We start from the raw sequence: 16,898 nt of genomic DNA, 5'->3' as shown, positions 1-16,898 counted from the left end.
AGTATGTTGTTTTTTTTTTATCTTTAGGAATATAAGTAGGACATGGTATCATTGTTCACTGTGAGGAACTCTCCCCATTGGTATCCATACCAAGTAATAACCCTTAGTTATTGTGACAACAAAAGCACTTAGGTTTTTTGAAAGTGACTTGGAGGGTGATACCTTCACCTGCTGAGCACCACAGAAGTGTTTTTTTCCAAAGTAAAAATACTGATGTCAAACTTAAACTATTTAAGAACTAACAAGTCATGTAGAGATACTTGAATTAGAAAATCTGTTTTGGCCTGACCTGTGGTGGCGCAGTGGATAAAGCGTCGACCTGGAAATGCTGAGGTTGCCGGTTCGAAACCCTGGGCTTGCCTGGTCAAGGCATATATGGGAGTTGATGCTTCCAGCTCCTCCCCCCTATCTATCTCTCTCTCTCTCTCTCTCTCTCTCTCCCTCTCTCCTCTCTAAAAAAAATGAATAAATAAAATAAAATAAAAAATTGTAGAAAATCTGTTTTGTACTTTGAGTCTAAGTTGAGCAGTTTATCAAAATTTGTATTAATGAACCATCAAGATTTTCAAGGAACTTTAAGGTATTTTGAGCAGGAAATATTTCTTCTGTATCTTAAAAGATTTTAATGGAATACTTTTGGTATTTTCTAATAAAACAAATTTAACATGTTCAAACCTCAGATTCTTACCTCTAGTCGCGTCCAACTTCTTCAAATCTTTCTGATCTCAGGTCTTGGCAACTATATTCTTGTAGTTTTTTCAAACTAGAAAACTTGGACTTGGAGTCCTCCTCCTGTTTTTCTTGTATAGTAAATCCTCACTTAAGGTCCTTGATAGCTTCTTAGAAAAGTTATACTTACGCAAAATGATCTCTGACTAAACCGGTTTTACCATAGGCTGATAATCAGCACGAGTTACGTTCCTATGGCACAGTTCTGGTCTCAAAAAATCACCAGACTTCGAAATATTGATCCCAAATACTTTTAATATTAAACATTGAAATAAAGGTGAGTTATACATACATTTAAGGAAGATTAATAAAAACAAGCACGATAATTATTTCCCCTTATTCCAGTTCAAGGTGACTAGTGGCTGGAGCTTCTCCTGGCAACTTAGGGCACAAGTGGGACTCTCCTGGACAGGACACCCTTCCAGTGTACTCACACACACACCCTCACTCCCTCAGACATGCCTGTTCACCTAACTGCACAGCTCTGGATGTGGGGGGGAACCGGGGGCCCCGGAAGGAAGCCCGTGCACGCATGGGGAGAACATGCCGGTTCTCCTAACTGCACAGCTCTGGATGTGGGGGGGAACCGGGGGCCCCGGAAGGAAGCCCGTGCACGCATGGGGCGAACATGCCGGTTCTCCTAACTGCACAGCTCTGGATGTGGGGGGAACCGGGGGGCCCCCGAAGGAAGCCCGTGTACGCATGGGGAGAACATGCCGGTTCTCCTAACTGCACAGCTCTGGATGTGGGGGGAAACCGGGGGCCCCGAAGGAAGCCCGTGCACGCATGGGGAGAACATGCGTGTTCACCTAACTGCACAGCTCTGGATGTGGGGGGAACTGGGGGCCCCGGAAGGAAGCCCGTGCACGCATGGGGAGAACATGCGCACCACACAGACAGCCATCCTGGCCAGGAACCAACCCCCACCCCCCATCAGCGGTACAATGAAACGTTGAGGACCTGCTGTACTTGGTATAAATCCATTAAAAAATTTGTTTGCCTATGCTTTCAGAATACTACATTGAAATTTCTGCTGCTGTCCAGGCCACTTAAGCACTGCTTGCTGGACTGGTTTCTGCTTTGTGGTAGCATCCCTGTTCTGCCCGCTGCCCCCCTTCACCTGCTTTGGTCCGCATCCTAAATGTTAAATCATGCCTCGCCTGTTCACAGCCTGTAATGGCTTTTCATGTCACTTAGAATCAAAGTCCCAGTCTTGACTGTGGTTTACAAGCCTTTACCTGATCTGACATTCTCATTATGTCTCTTGACTTCACTTTTTAAGTTCAGAAAGCTTTATCCATGTGTGTCGGGGCCAGAAAGGTACTGAAGTTAGTACCACTCCAGGGCCTGGAGCAACATTTGTAGTCAGACAGTAACCTTATGTTTTGATAGTCACAAAGGTAGAGGCCGAATAGCCACAAATAGTTCAGTTCAAGGTTTGTTGCCAGATGAGTTTTGGTGCCAATCTTAGGAAAAGCTTGTGTGTTGGGTGAGAGCTTTTGGGATTTTAGAATTGCAGATAAAGGATTACTGATCTCTACTTTTAAAACCCCCTTTCCTGTGGCCTTTGTTGCTCCTCAAGCATTCCAGGCATGCTCTGCCCTCAGGACGTTTCATCCTTGATGGTTGCTCTTCATGGAATGCTGTTCCACCAGGTGCCATCGGCTCCCTTCCTCACTCATGTAATCTCAGTCCCCAGGCGTAGCTTGCTTTCTCCCCTACTCAGGTTTTGCGTAGCACCTGTCACCATCTGATATGAAATACAGCTGACTCTTGAGCAACACGGGTTGCTGTCCTGTGGACACTGAGCAGGTCCACTTATACTGTACGTGTAATCTTTCAGGGGACCCACACAGTTTAAACCCATGTTCAAGGGTCAGCCCCATAGTTGGGAATCCGCTATGCAGAGGGCTAACTAGAGTTACTATGTTCATATTTTTGACTTCCTGGGAGGTTGCCACCCTTAACTCCTGTGTTCAAAGGACAACTATATTTTACTAAATTTTTTTTCTTGTGTATTTTTTCTTCTGGATGCAGATTGAAGTTATTTTGGTCTTTCTGTGTCTAGAACAGTGTGATACAGTATAGCCACACCATAAATATTTGTTGTTTAACTGAGTGAATGAGTGTTTCCATTTTTGGGAACCTCTGGAATGAAATTATTTGGTTTTACTTATTTTTAGCATATTATTTTTGTTCTGTGACCTGTTGAGTTATTTCTGTAATAGAAAATATGTTATTAAAGTTACCACTTTGAGAGTTATTACACTGGAAGAGTTCGTATACTTTGTGGATTTGTTCATTATGTAGACTTGTGGTAAAAGCGACTTCGAGTTTGGTCAGGCAGTGAACTGTCCGAGTAGAGGTAGGTTCTCACCTGATAATTTTACAGGTAGGAAGTATTGATGTATAAAGGATCCCTACTTAAAATAGCCCCTCCTGGTTGAGTTTAACTCCCTTTATTAAAATGTTTCTATTTCTTATAACAATTTCCTGATTGTACAGTTTATAGGCAAGCAATAAACAGCAAGATGTTTGAGGTGGACATGAAAATTGCTGCAATGCATGTAAGAAGAAAGCAACTCCACGAACTACTACCTAATCATGTGCTTCAGAAGAAGAAAAAGGTAACTTGAGTGTAGTGTACTGCACAAATCCCTGTCTGGTGGAGAGAGAGACTGGTAGCATTTTTGGATAGGAAAGATGATTGTTTAGAATATTAGAAAACTTGTTTCACTACAGACTTCATGAGCAAGATGTTTATGTTTCAAAGATCTGATGTATTTAAGTATTTTATTAATTGCAGCATTCAGTGGAAGGTGTCAGATTGACACCTCCAAATGAAAACAGCCTCGACTTATCTATGGACAGTGATAACAGCATGTCTGTGCCTTCACCTACCAGTGCTATGAAGACCAGTCCATTGAACAGTTCTGGCAGCTCTCAGGGGTAAGGAAAACAAGGGCATTTCTATTATTGTGGCTATTTATGAACAGTTAGATATGCTCTTGTTGTTAAAGTCATCTATTTAGAATAGTATTTTTACTCCATCTTATGTATTTTTTAAATAGCCATTTAATTCTTAGTTTTGCAGAAAGTAATTTGTTATCCTACCGTGTCATACTTGTATTCCATATTGTCTTGATACAGATATGAGTATTAGTGTCACACCCCTTCAGTTTCATATACTGAGACGCCTGTCTACAGTGAGTGGTATGGTGTGCTAAGGAGAACAGATGAGAGGGCCAAAGTTACTTTTCTGTCCTAGAGCTGCTTAGACCTGTGTCTCAGGGGAACATATCTGTGAATATTAGGGATCTCCTAAAGAAGGTGAAGATCTATGTGGGCTGGTTTATGTTAGGAAAACTCTTTTGGAGAATTAAATTCTTTTAAAAAACATTTATAGCAGTTAAATGTTTTTATTATGAAAGAAATACATGGCTGTGGTAACAAAAATTTGAGCATAAAAGGTTTTTGTTCTTTTAATTCAGTGAAAGGGGAGACGGACAAATTCTTGCATGTACCCTGACCAGGATCCACCTTGCAAGCCCACTAGGGGGCGATGCTCTGCTCATCTGGGACATTGCTCCACCACTGAGCTCTTAGTGCCTGAGGTGGAAGGTCATGGAGCCATCCTCAGCATCTGGGGCCAACTCGTTCCAATTGAGCCATGGCAGCAGGAGGGAAAGTGAGAGAGAGAGAGAAATGAAGAGGGGGAGGCCATTTTTATATTTAACTTCTATAAATCTTTATAGTGTATCTTTGCAGACTTTTTTTTTTTTTTACTGGATAAACAACTGTATTTTGAAAGGGAGCTGTTATGGTAGATTTTTGGGGATGCTGCTAATTTAAATTATAATGGTTATGCTGATCACTTATTGAATTGATAATTAAAATTTGAGCACGTTAAACTTAAAATTTAAAAAAGAATTTTAGAAATTGGATTGTTAAAGGTTTTTCCTAGTGGTGAAGATTCAAGTTGGGATGATTCTTTGCATGAGCTTGAAATAAAACATGCTTAGGGGCAGAGAAGGGCTCTGTTCTCTGTCTTGGGCTGTGAGTATGTGATACGTTTTAGACTGTGTCATGCATAATCTGAAGACTTCAGATAAAGACATTGCCTCTGAATCTTCAGTTTTAAAACTGTTCCCCATTTATAGTGTTACCTTTCAAATTTTTATTATTTTTTTTTAAATGTAAAAGCAGAAATTTTAAGAATTTAAAGATTTGTATAAAGACCTTTGTGTACTTTTGCATTCATGCACATACAAGGATAGGCAAAAGTTGGCTCACAGCTGTAATACAAATAATACAAAAATAAGCTGTTTCACGTACTCACAACTGTAAATGTATATGTAAAACGGCTACTTATCATTTCAAAAATTTTAATATTAGTTTCCAAAGTTTAATATTAGAAGTAATATTAAATAGCTTCTGTACAGAAGACTTCTGATTGTGAAGTTAATGGTTGTGCATTTGCTTAACAAATAATGAGTATCTCTTATGCACTGGCCCCTCTCCAGCTCTGTCAGGTTTTCCTTCCTGTGGTTCTGGGGTCAGCTCTTCTCCCCTGCTCAATCGTTCGATTGTGGTGCCTGGAGGGTTCTCGCCTCGGGCCTTTATTTCCTCCCTGTTCTTTCTTGGGTTGGGGTATCACCTGCTCTGTTGCCTTCATTTACTTCCCTGTACAGTAACTCCTCGCTTAACATCATTGATAGGTTCTTGGAAGCTGTGACTTGAAGCAAAGCGTGTAACAAAACCAGTTTTACCAGAGGCTGATTGGGTTAAGCCCTCTTAACTTCGCATGGCATATCTTTAGTATCAAAAACATCACCAGATTTCTAAATAAAGACTCCAAACAATTCTAATATCAAACATTGAAATATATGAGTTATACATACATTTAAAAAGATTAATAAAAACAAGTAAGGTGATGCTTTTATAACCTGCCTATTCCAGTTCAGGGTGGCGGGTGGCCAGAGCTTATCCCAGCAGCTTGAGGGACCAGATGGGAACCGTCCTGGACAGGGTGCACTTTCCTCACCGGGCCACTCGCACCCACACCCACACTCACTCAGACTGGGGCAGTTTGGGCCACCATTCACAGAACGTGCATGTCTTCGGGTGCGGGAGGAGCCAGAGCACCTACCCTGAGCACCTGGGGAAAACCCGCACGGATGTGGGGAGAGTGGGCAGGACTTCACATAGACGGTGTCCAGGGTCCCCAGCCAGAAACCTATAGTGTTTGTTTTTCTTTCTCGTCAGCATTATAATGAAATGACATTATTTGAGGACCTGCTATACCAGTTAGCTCCAAAGCATTTATAAGCTGAATGCACTCTGGTTTTTTATATGAATGTCACATAGGCACCAGGATTCGGTAAGTCCTCTAGTGTTGTTCACCTTGTCATGACGTCACTTATCAGTTGAAGAGTGTGAGCTTTAGCTGAAGGATTGAGGAACCACAGAGGACTTATTTAAGTGCTTATACATAGAATTTATTGGAAACTAAGTTGAAGAGCTAGGAGAGTGAAGGGGAATCGTTGGAGTTTTGCAAGATGACAGGAGGGAGTGGGATCCGGAACACAGAAAGGGGCATGGGCTTTGAGCAGCTCTGCTGTTTCTCTGGGCCACCGGGGGCTTCAGGGTTTCACGGATCCTTAGACTTTGTGTGCAGAAACTTATGTCCATTTCTCAGATTGTTATCTTACTTGTACTTTTTGATATGATTCTTTTATACCCTAAGTCAGATAAGAACGAGTTTTTAAGAACTGTTCTAATATGGTAGTCACTAGCCTCATGTGGCACTGTAAATGTAATTAATATTAAATAGAATTAAATATAGGGTTGAGCAAAAGTAGGCTTACAGTTGTGAGTACACAAAACAGAGTTTATATTTGTATTATTACGTATTAGTTATTGTGTTATTTTGCATACGGGCAACTGGAAATCTGCTTCTGCCCCACGCTGTGTCCATCTTTCACTGCCCCGGGGGTGATGCTGACAGAGAACATGCTACAGAAAGTTCTGAGCTAGCACTGCTATGGAAGGTGTGTGCACTCTCCATTGTTGGTTATGTCTAGTGGATAGTCACTACTAATGTATATACCGGTGTATGTCTGAGAAGTAAGCCTGAACAGTCACTTTAGAAAATAACTTCACATAAGTTTTGTTACTGAGTTTTATCCTTTATTTCCTTTTCAATTACTTTTTTTAATAGCAGAAACAGTCCTGCTCCAGCTGTAACAGCAGCATCTGTGACCAACATACCGGCTACTGAAGTCTCTGTGCCACCAGTGAATGCCAGTGAGAGCTCAGGGGGTAAGGAGGGGGCTGTGACCAACACACCGGCCACCACAGTCCCTGTGCCACCAGTGAGAGCTTGGGGTCAGGAGGGGCTGTGACCAACACACTGACCACCACAGTCCCTGCGCCACCAGTGAGAGCTCAGGGGGTAAGGAGGGGGCTGTGACCAACACACCGGCCACCACAGTCCCTGTGCCACCAGTGAGAGCTTGGGGTCAGGAGGGGCTGTGACTAACACACTGGCCACCACAGTCCCTGCGCCACCAGTGAGAGCTCAGGGGGTAAGGAGGGGGCTGTGACCAACACACCGGCCACCACAGTCCCTGTGCCACCAGTGAGAGCTTGGGGTCAGGAGGGGCTGTGACCAACACACTGGCCACCGCAGTCCCTGTGCCACCATTGAATGTCAATGAAAGCTCAGGGTCAGGAGGGGCTGTGACCAATATACCGGCCACCACCGTCCCTGTGCCACCAGTGAGAGCTCGGGGTCAGGAGAATGCTTACAGACTGAGAGCACTTAGATTATGCAGGACTTAGCTTTCTTTTAGAACGATGGCTTTCTTTGTTAATGAAGTAGTTTGAACTCAGGGTTTTTTTTTTCTTTTCATTTTTCCGAAGCTGGAAATGGGCAGGCAGTCAGACAGACTCCCGCATGCCCACCAGGGGGCGATGCTCTGTTGCAACCAGAGCCATTCCAGCGCCTGAGGCAGAGGCCACAGAGCCATCCTCAGCGCCCGGGCAAACTTTGCTCCAATGGAGCCTTGGCTGCGGGAGGGGAAGAGAGAGACAGAGAGGAAGGAGAGAGGGAGGGGTGGAGAAGCAGATGGGCGCTTCTCCTGTGTTCCCTGGCCAGGAATCGAACCCGGGACTCCTGCACGCCAGGCCGACGCTCTACCACTGAGCAAACCGGCCAGGGCCTGAACTCAGTTTTTAACGCCACGTTAGTATTTGCTTGTAAATTTATCAATGAAATCTAATTCAGATACAAAGCTTTATTTGTAATGTGATGTTGATGTGAGTTATTGTAATGTTTGGATGTTAACATCTGTCTGTCCCTCAGGTACATCGAGTGAAAGCATTCCTCAAACTGCCACACAGCCAGCCACTTCGTCACCACCAAAGCCTGCGGTCTCCAGAGTAGTTTCGTCAACACGCCTGGTGAACCCGCAACCCAGACCTTCAGGAAACGCGGCAACAAAAATACCTAATCCTATGGTCGGAGTCAAGAGGAGATCCTCGCCTCATAAGGAAGAGAGTCCCAAGAAAACCAAAACGGAAGAGGTATCTGTGGTAGTTACCCTGGGGAACACCGGGCATCGGGCTGACAGCCCTAACGGGGGGAGGGGGGGAGCTGGGCAGGACCCTCCGAGCCAGAGTGGGAGATGGCGCAGAGGAAGGCTTTGGGGAAGTTGTAGGGAGTGCCTGGGGCCAGTTTCCCTCTTCCCTGCCCCGCAGGAGCCTCCTCTCAGCTGTGCCTCTCCTTCCAGTTGCTGTCGCATGTCTGGTTTGTGACACAGCTCGGCACGGACTAGATGGCGTCTCCATTTATTCCCTTACAGCTGTCCTACGTGTGCTGAGTCTCTGTGGTCCTCTGGGATACAGTTTTCTGTTTCTGTGCTCCAAACGGGGGTTGGAGTTTCCACACTGTGCGTGGGGTTACTGCAGGGTCACGGAACACAAGTGGTTCTCAGGGAGTTCTCATGGAGGGACTGCCCAGAGCTGCAGCCACAGTAGTTTTGGGACCTTGAATGATTATTTTCTCTAACCCTCGAGGAAATTTTCTAGCAATACTTCAACTTTTTATAGTGGATGTTTTATCTAGTCAGAGAGTCTCAAACAATTTTAAGAAAACCATTAAAAGTGTACATTGATTGTAGTGTGTGTCGTAGAAGAGAAATAGCCTTGTTATACATTTTCATTACTCAATGGAGTCACTGTCATGTGTTGTCCTGTTAGTGAGACATCCACCATTGCCACAGAAGTGACAATCCAAAACATCAATTTTGTCTTGATTTTGGGGGACAATTGGTTGTTTAGGAACTTAACTCATTACAACAAAGTTTCTTTAGAATGGGGAAAAATCTGTTTTTCAGGGAGTGTGTGATCTGTAGTGGTAAAAAGTTACTGTCTATAAATATTAAATGTTCTATTCCTTGTTTTTTTCTGAAGTGTTTTTGTTTTAGGAAATAGTCACTATTAATGAACTATGAATAATATAATCAGTTTGTCCCTCTGATGATACTAAGTGTGAATGAAGAATGATTACAGTGTATTTTAAAACATGTATTCGGAAAACCCATCTATGTCTTTGTAGTTATCTCTAAAAGCAGTGATTTTTGAACCCTGGGTGTATATCTGACCTACTTTTTCAGGCCCCTCCTCCATGCCCCCTCCCCTACCTCTGCTCACTGTAGATTTCAGGGCCTCCTCCAGATACACTGAATCAGAGACTTCAGGACTTGGGCCTGGGAAATTCTTTTTCCTTTCTTTTTTATTTTTACAATTAAGAAATAACTATTAATTTTTCATGTAAAATTTAATATTTTTTAAAAAAGAAACACTACCAAAAAGGGATTAGCTCAGTGCATCCCTTCCTCAGTCATCTGCTTCTTCCAAAGACTAGGCTAAAACGGTTTGGAAGCAGGGAGTGGTGGGCAAGTAGCTAACGAGGCTCCGGGAATCTCATTAAAAGCCTCAGTGCCGCTGGGCTGTGTGGCCCGTCAGACTCAGAATGGGCTGGTTTCAGTGTAATCCCACATTTTGTCTGTCGATACTTGTTCGGGGTTGTCAGGATGTTTCAGAGCTCACATTTCTTTTCACCTCAGTACGGTATATGTCAGCCTGACTTCAGATGCCTATCACTCCATTCCCTTAATGCTAATTGGTTAATTTCTTAATATTCTCTGTGAGCTTTAACTAAATGTGGACCGGCACAATGTTTTTAATTTCATTTGCTCTTAAACTTTGGTAGAAAACAATTGTTTCCTGTCTAATTTGAGGAGCAACAGGGATCTAGTTTTAAAACTTGGTAGGGAAAAATTTAAATATATGTACGAGTAAAGAGAATCGTTTCATGTACCCATCCTGCAGCTTCGGGTATGATGAACTGAGCCTGTCCTTGCCCCTTGTTTTTCCAGCCTTTCCATTCTCCCCGTACTTGGATTATTTAGATGGAAAATCTAGACATCATAACATTAGTTTTTAAAAATCTATCTAAAAAATAATGGTGACATAAAAGAAAGTATAACAAAATAAAGGTAACCCACTTAGAGAAAACTAACATGTCATTAATTTCAAATGTCTACTTAGTGCCCAAATATTCTTGATTGTATCATTGATTTATTTTTTCAAAAAGGCTGATTTGTCCAAATCTGTAACTAATTAGGGTCCCTGTTAAGCAATTAATTGGTGTCTCTTGAGTAACTGGTCAAGTCTAGCTTTCTCCCCTTTTTTCTTGCAATATTTTGTTCTGCATACTTTCTTAGTCTGGGATATGCTTATGTGGCAGCTCTATGGAATTGACTAATAAAAGCAGTTTTAAGATAGAGAAAGGATCTTAGGGTCTTAGACTAATCTCATCCCTTAGAAGAGAAACTTGAGATTCATTGGTTTTTCTATTTACAAAGCCAGTGAAAGTCAGAAAGTCTAGAACCCAGGCCTAAACCACGATGCTAAATTTGAAGAAGATTGTCATAAGTACCTAATTCTGAAGCGCTCTTGAACTGGGTCTTTTATACTCTTCATGAGTACTTGGTATTAGAGATTTTAGCAGATGTGGAAGAAGCGGGTTCTAGGTATTGCCAGGTTGTTTAGTTCTACTTAATGTGTATCATGTGCTAGAACAGTGGTAGTCAACCTGGTCCCTACCACCCACTAGTGGGCGTTCCAGCTTTCATGGTGGGCGGTAGCGGAGCAACCAAAGTATAAATAAAAAGATAGATTTAACTATAGCAAGTTGTTTTATAAAGATTTATTCTGCCAAATTTCATGAAAATCCGACATAAAGTACTTGGTAAGTAATTATTATTATATGCTTTAACTTGCTGTAACTCTGCTTTATAAATTTTATAAAGTAAAGTTACGCCTGACCAGGCGGTGGCTCAATGGATAGAGCATCAGACTGGGATGTGGACGACCCAGGGTTTGAGACCCCAAGGTCGCCAGCTTGAGCGCAGGCTCATCTGGTTTGAGCAAAGCTCACCAGCTTGGTCCCAAGGTTGCTGGCTCAAGCAAGGGGTTACTCAGTCTGCTGTAGCCCCATGGTCAAGGCACATATGAGAAAGCAATCAATGAACAACTAAGGTGTTGCAATGAAAAGCTAATGATTGATGCTTCTCATCTCTCTCTGTTCCTGTCTGTCCCTATCTATCCCTCTCTCTGACTCTCTCTCTGTCTCTGTAAAAAAAAAAAAAAAAGTAAAGTTAGTTACTTCCCTACTTTATAAATCACCATTACTGTGGAACCGGTGGGCGGTTAGAAAATGTTACTACTAACAGAGATACAAAAGTGGGCGGTAGGTATAAAAAGGTTGACTACCCCTGTGCTAGAGCCTTTCAAGTCTATATAAATAGTAGGAATGTAAAATAAAAATAGAGAAATGTGCCTTAATTCTAGTTTAAAAACTTGTGGAAAATTTTAAACGTGTCCGAAGTTACAATGAACAGTCCTGTTTGCATCACGTAGCAGTTAACGTCTCCTCCCTTCCCCACGGTTACGAAGCAGATCTCAGGCATATCATTTCAACCGTAAATATTTCCAAAAATAAAGACTAATAAAACACCAACCATATATATATATTCTCATGTGTGTGTATGTCAGTATATTTATCAATATTAACAATAGTTCCATAATGTCACATACCCAGTCAGAATTGAAATTTGCCAAGTAGTGATTTTAATTATTATTTGTTGAGTTCATATGTCTTCAGGATGCACATAAGTTTCTTATTGGAATTGGCTAATACTGCAGTTAAATCTCTCATACTCAATTTTAGCCTGTGGTTTCTATATCTTGTTTTAGAGCCACATTTAAAATTAAATTTTAGTTCTGCTTAGTAAATAAAGCAGAGAAATTAGTGTCAAAATTATTTTTCTTAGGAAAGTGGTGTTTATTATGTCACCACAGGAATGGGAAAGTACAGTTGTTTTTGGCTTCCCACTTTCCCTCTTTATCAAAAATGAGTTGTTTTGAATAGAATTATAAGAAATTAAAAAATTAAGATCTGAGGAGAACATTTCTCTAACCTTCTCTTCAGGATTTTAATAGGTCTTACTAAGCAGGGGATTCTGTGGTTAATAAACTTTGGGAAAGGTAAAGGAATGTTATTTCTGGAACCTTTATGTGTGTGCGTGCATGTGTGAGAGAGACTCCCAAATACAGGAGACAGTAGTGTGTGTGTGTGTGTGTGTGTGTGTGTGTGTGTGTGTGTGTGTGTGTGAGACTCCCAAATACAGGAGACAGTAGTGTGTGTGTGTGTGTGTGTGTGTGTGTGTGAGTGAGACTCCCAAATACAGGAGACAGTAGTGTGTGTGTGTGTGTGTGTGTGTGTGTGTGTGTGAGTGAGACTCCCAAACTCAGGAGACAGTAGTGAGTGTGTGTGCGCTCACATGTGTGTGTGAATGACTCCTTAAGTGCAGGTGATAGTATATAGTACAAGTTCCTAAAATGTTTAATCAGGGAACTTATTTTTTCTCTTTTCTTACAAAAAATATTTTATGAACTCAGAGGTTTGGGGAATGTACTTTTAGGTGGTGATCAATCAACAATCGTTTTTGTCATGTTCTTTTTAATTTTGGCAGATACCAAAAATGATACTAATTATATTTGTTAATATGAAAAAAAATTAAGTGAACCAGTAATCTATTTTTAAGGCCATATTTGATCCAACAGGTTAAATTATTTTATAATTTTAAAATGTAGATTAAATCATTGATTGGCAAATAATCTAAATTTTTCATTTTAGAGAATAAAGCTTTCTTTTTTAAAAAACAGGATGAAACAAGTGAAGATGCTAACAGTCCTGCTTTGAGTGAACATGATAAATCAGAAACAAAGGTATACTGACTTTAGCCTTGGAGTACATACGCAGTTAAGAGGACAGAAGATGTGATAGGAATGTTTCTAGAATATTGTTGTAGGTTTTCAGTATTGTTTTCAGAGACGTGTTTGTTCCTTTTCAGTGTTAGCTTATGGTGCTGACACGGAATCCCTCCAACGTTGAGGTCTTTCTAGATGCACTGTAATCGGGTGGGCCCCTGATGGGATAGGGTGATGAGTGGGCTGTGTTCCATACCTTTAAAGAACTTAAACTTGAGTAGAAAAAAAAAGAAAGGAAGGAAGGAAGAAATAAAAGAAAGGCAGAAGCAGTTAATTACATTCTCAAAGAAAAAGTGATGAAGGATGGTAGGGGTGGTGCGAGGCAAGAGGAGTTAGATACTATTTTCTGAGTGCAGAGATAATGTTAGTCTTCCAAAAAAGAAGAAGACAGTATTTGAGGTAGTTTGTCCTCGAAGGATTATTGGCAGTCCAAGACGAAGAAGGTCATGTCGCTGTTGGGGTGAGAGGAGGGTGCGATTAGAGAACTAGGTTTCACAGAAGGTTCTGACGAGACCTTGAGGTGCGCGGGCCTGAAACAAGAGGGGTGCATGGGGAGAGATGGATTTAGCCAGGCCGGCTTCAACTTTGAGTGTTATTGTTTCCAGAAATTGAAATGTACTAAAGGCTTTTAACTTCTTCCCACTTGTAGAAAAATTGGAAATCTTCATTCCCCCACATTGTCCAGATTCCCATGATTGATATTTTGGCAAGGATTGTTTTGATGTTTTTACAGATGTGGTCTGTGTACACTGCCAGTGCTTTTTGCTTTTTAATCTTGATTCACTAGGTAAACAAAGAAAATTTTTCATGGCATTTTATAATCTAGAAAATACTATAAATGGCTGCCTATTCTCTTAAAACAGTTACCATTGTTTATGCAGCCAGTTTCCTGTTGTTAGCCATTGTTTCTGTTAAAGAAAAGCTGTTCTTCCCACTGTAGTATTGACTATAGCCAAATAAATACCTGCAGCCATTTGTGTATGCTTCATTGGGATAAACTAAGTAAAGAGGAATTGCCTGGGCAAAGAGTGTGTATTCTTTTAAGACTGGATACATGTTGCCAAGCTGTGCTACCGAAACTCTGCACCTGCTCCTCTGTCCTTACGTCCCTGCTCCCTGCTCCGTTGTTTCAGAGGGGAACACCTCTGTTTCATGGCTTTATTATTGTATATATATATATATTTTTTTTTTTAATGGAAATTCAAACTTTTATGTTTACTTTTATTTGTATATCCATATGAATGTATGTTATCTTTTTTGTGTCCTGCTTTTTAAAGGCTTAGAGCAGGAGAATTGACATGATTCATTCACCCTATACTTTCTGATTAAACGTGGAATCATTGATTATTGAGGATGGGAAGAGAAACCAAAAGGAAGAACGAATGTTTTAGAGACAGTTTCTACTTTTAATTAAAGGCATGGGAGCAGTTTTTGTGTTTCTGGTTAATTTTATTTAATGATGTTGAGTGGGCTTTGTTTTTTTCACATAGCTAAGAGCTGGGTTTATATTTTGTTAATTATTGTCTGGGCAACATTTCATAATGTGCCTTTGTGTGTTTTAATTATTGTTTGCTTAGAATGTCCAAATTGGAGGTTGGTTGGAAAAGTCATGAGATATTGTGACCATGCCTTCAAAGATTTAAATGGGCAAATAAAAATTAATGTGTCTATGAAATGAGGTAATAACTTACAACGAGGCTTATTAGATGATTTTGTAATGTAGTTGCATCTTTCTCTTAATCTTCCTGTTTTCTAGTATATCTTCTCTATTAGCCATAATGCGGGTATGTTCTGTTACGCCTTTTTAAGTCTCTTTCGTCCCCCATCTTCTTTGTCTCACAGGAACAGCTTGATACAGAGACAAGTACAACCCAATCAGAAACTGTTCAGACAGCGGCTTCTCTGTTGGCCTCTCAGGTACTAAGTGCAAAAAGCAAGGAGAGTTTTATAAATGTCGTTAAGGTTAGTGTGGTATAACGAATTAAAATGAACATATGCAGACGACTAATAAAATTATCTTTGTGGCGTAATTACGAGCTATCCTGTAGAAGTATTTGTTGCAGTAGAGCACAGGACCTGATGGACCCTCCGCCCCCTGCCCTGCTCACAGGTCACTTACACATCCCGCTCCTTACACATTGGGTATTGCATATCATTTAGATTCTTTCTTCCTAGTCACAGTGTGCAGTGTTAATGTAGAGGTTTTGTCGGTCAAAGTGAAATTATAACAACTAAACACCATTCTTTATGGATTTTATTTTTACAAGGTTAACATGCTCTTTTATTTTTAAAATGTGTTTCTGCCTTATAGTTTACTTCTGACTTTCAGTTGCGAATTTAATGTAATCCGTAGTTCTTTAAAATAACTTTTTTTGTTTGACCTAGAAATTCTACTTGTGACAGTCTTGCATACAGTAGGCACCTGTAACCATTTTTCTATTGATCTGTGAACCTCCATTTTGTTTGTGAAATGTTTTCTTGAATTCTTTCGAATTGAATATATTCCAGAGTCTAGGTCAAACCCTGACACAAAGTAAATATTTTCTTTAACTAGAAGTTAAATTTGCTAACCCCTGCAGAATAGCTGAGATCAATACGGCCGTGCTGTGGAGCCGATACAGGGGTGTTTGCTGCTTTGCAGTTCAGAGCTGTTTTAATGTGATAATTCAAAAATGTGTTTTTGTTGGCTGTTAACCTATATCACAGCCCCTAAAGATATTCTGAATATTATGTTTATTATCCTGGAATGTCTTTTATTTTCCTAACCTTTATCTAATAAAAATGTGTTTGGGGGTGAGGAACTGAAACAACATTAGGAGGTGTCGTGTTTCATATCAACACACGGACAGACCTGTTGATCCAACGTGAACTGTCCTGCAGTGGTGCTGCACGTCTTCCAGTTTGTCACTCACTCTCTAGGGGACTGTTCTCATCGTTCTGTCCTAGTGAGTTCATCCCTATGGTGATTAGTACCCATGGGTGTTGGCCCTCTAGCTATTTTTATGAGGAAGTAGAATTTTCTTCTAATGAAAAGATTGTGAGACCCATTGAGAGGAAAATCACGCAATTATGAAAGAGTGATTATGTTGATTTAACAATATACACCCCTGTATTTGGTGACATAAGGGGAATGTGGCAGGGTGATTAAACGCTGTGGCTCTGTCTGACAAACAGCCCTCACTGGTGTAAGCTAGACTGGCAGCATTTGCAGACGGAGTGGTGGGCGCCGGACTGCCCAGTAGCCGGGTGCCCTCAGCTGACAGTTGAGGGAGCTGGATGGTGAATGCATGGGGATTCCTCGGGTCATGCTCTCGACTTCTGTGTATTTTTGGAGTTTTCCATAATAAAACATTTAAAAAGTCATCTCTATGTTTTTGAATGTTAAAGAAGCCTTGCAATTTATTTTTAATGTGAAACTTCCCTGAAATTTAGAATAAATTATTGCTCAGTTGTGTAGATTTAATTTCATAATTTACAGGGTCAGAAAATAATTTTTAGAAAATGATAACTGCTGTTTCTGTGTATAAGGTGAACTTTAAGTATTCCCCCACATGAGGGTGCTCCAACACCAGTCAGTATTGCAGCCATTAGTGTTATTACAAGTAAAAATAGTTTAATAGGAACTTAATTACATGATAGGGGATTCTGAGAGGAGTGTGTTTATAAAAGCTATATTTGAAATTACTTAAGTTTTCCATATATTGCTAAAATGTTTCCACAAATGTAGAAGGAATAATTTCATAGTAAGTCAATTTCTCTTCACTCCA

At 40.8% G+C, this 16,898-nt stretch overlaps 1 protein-coding gene across 2 annotated transcripts in view; it reads left to right on the top strand.

The window, feature by feature from the left end:
* PAPOLA (poly(A) polymerase alpha) overlaps positions 1-16,898 on the top strand; it is a 60,266-nt gene that overhangs the window by 39,988 nt on the left and 3,380 nt on the right. Inside the window, exons 16-21 of one of the 2 annotated variants that reach the window (XM_066343128.1) lie at positions 3,235-3,356; positions 3,536-3,678; positions 6,950-7,050; positions 8,096-8,316; positions 13,027-13,089; positions 14,974-15,048. In XM_066343128.1, coding sequence (XP_066199225.1) covers positions 3,235-3,356; positions 3,536-3,678; positions 6,950-7,050; positions 8,096-8,316; positions 13,027-13,089; positions 14,974-15,048 — 725 coding nt within the window. The remainder of the gene's footprint in view (positions 1-3,234; positions 3,357-3,535; positions 3,679-6,949; positions 7,051-8,095; positions 8,317-13,026; positions 13,090-14,973; positions 15,049-16,898) is intronic. The other variant, XM_066343129.1, reaches the window with a different exon arrangement.

This window comes from Saccopteryx leptura, chromosome 6 (assembly GCF_036850995.1).
Source record: "Saccopteryx leptura isolate mSacLep1 chromosome 6, mSacLep1_pri_phased_curated, whole genome shotgun sequence".
In the NCBI taxonomy this organism is placed as follows: Eukaryota; Metazoa; Chordata; class Mammalia; order Chiroptera; family Emballonuridae; genus Saccopteryx; species Saccopteryx leptura.
This window is presented reverse-complemented; position numbering and strand designations above follow the sequence as displayed.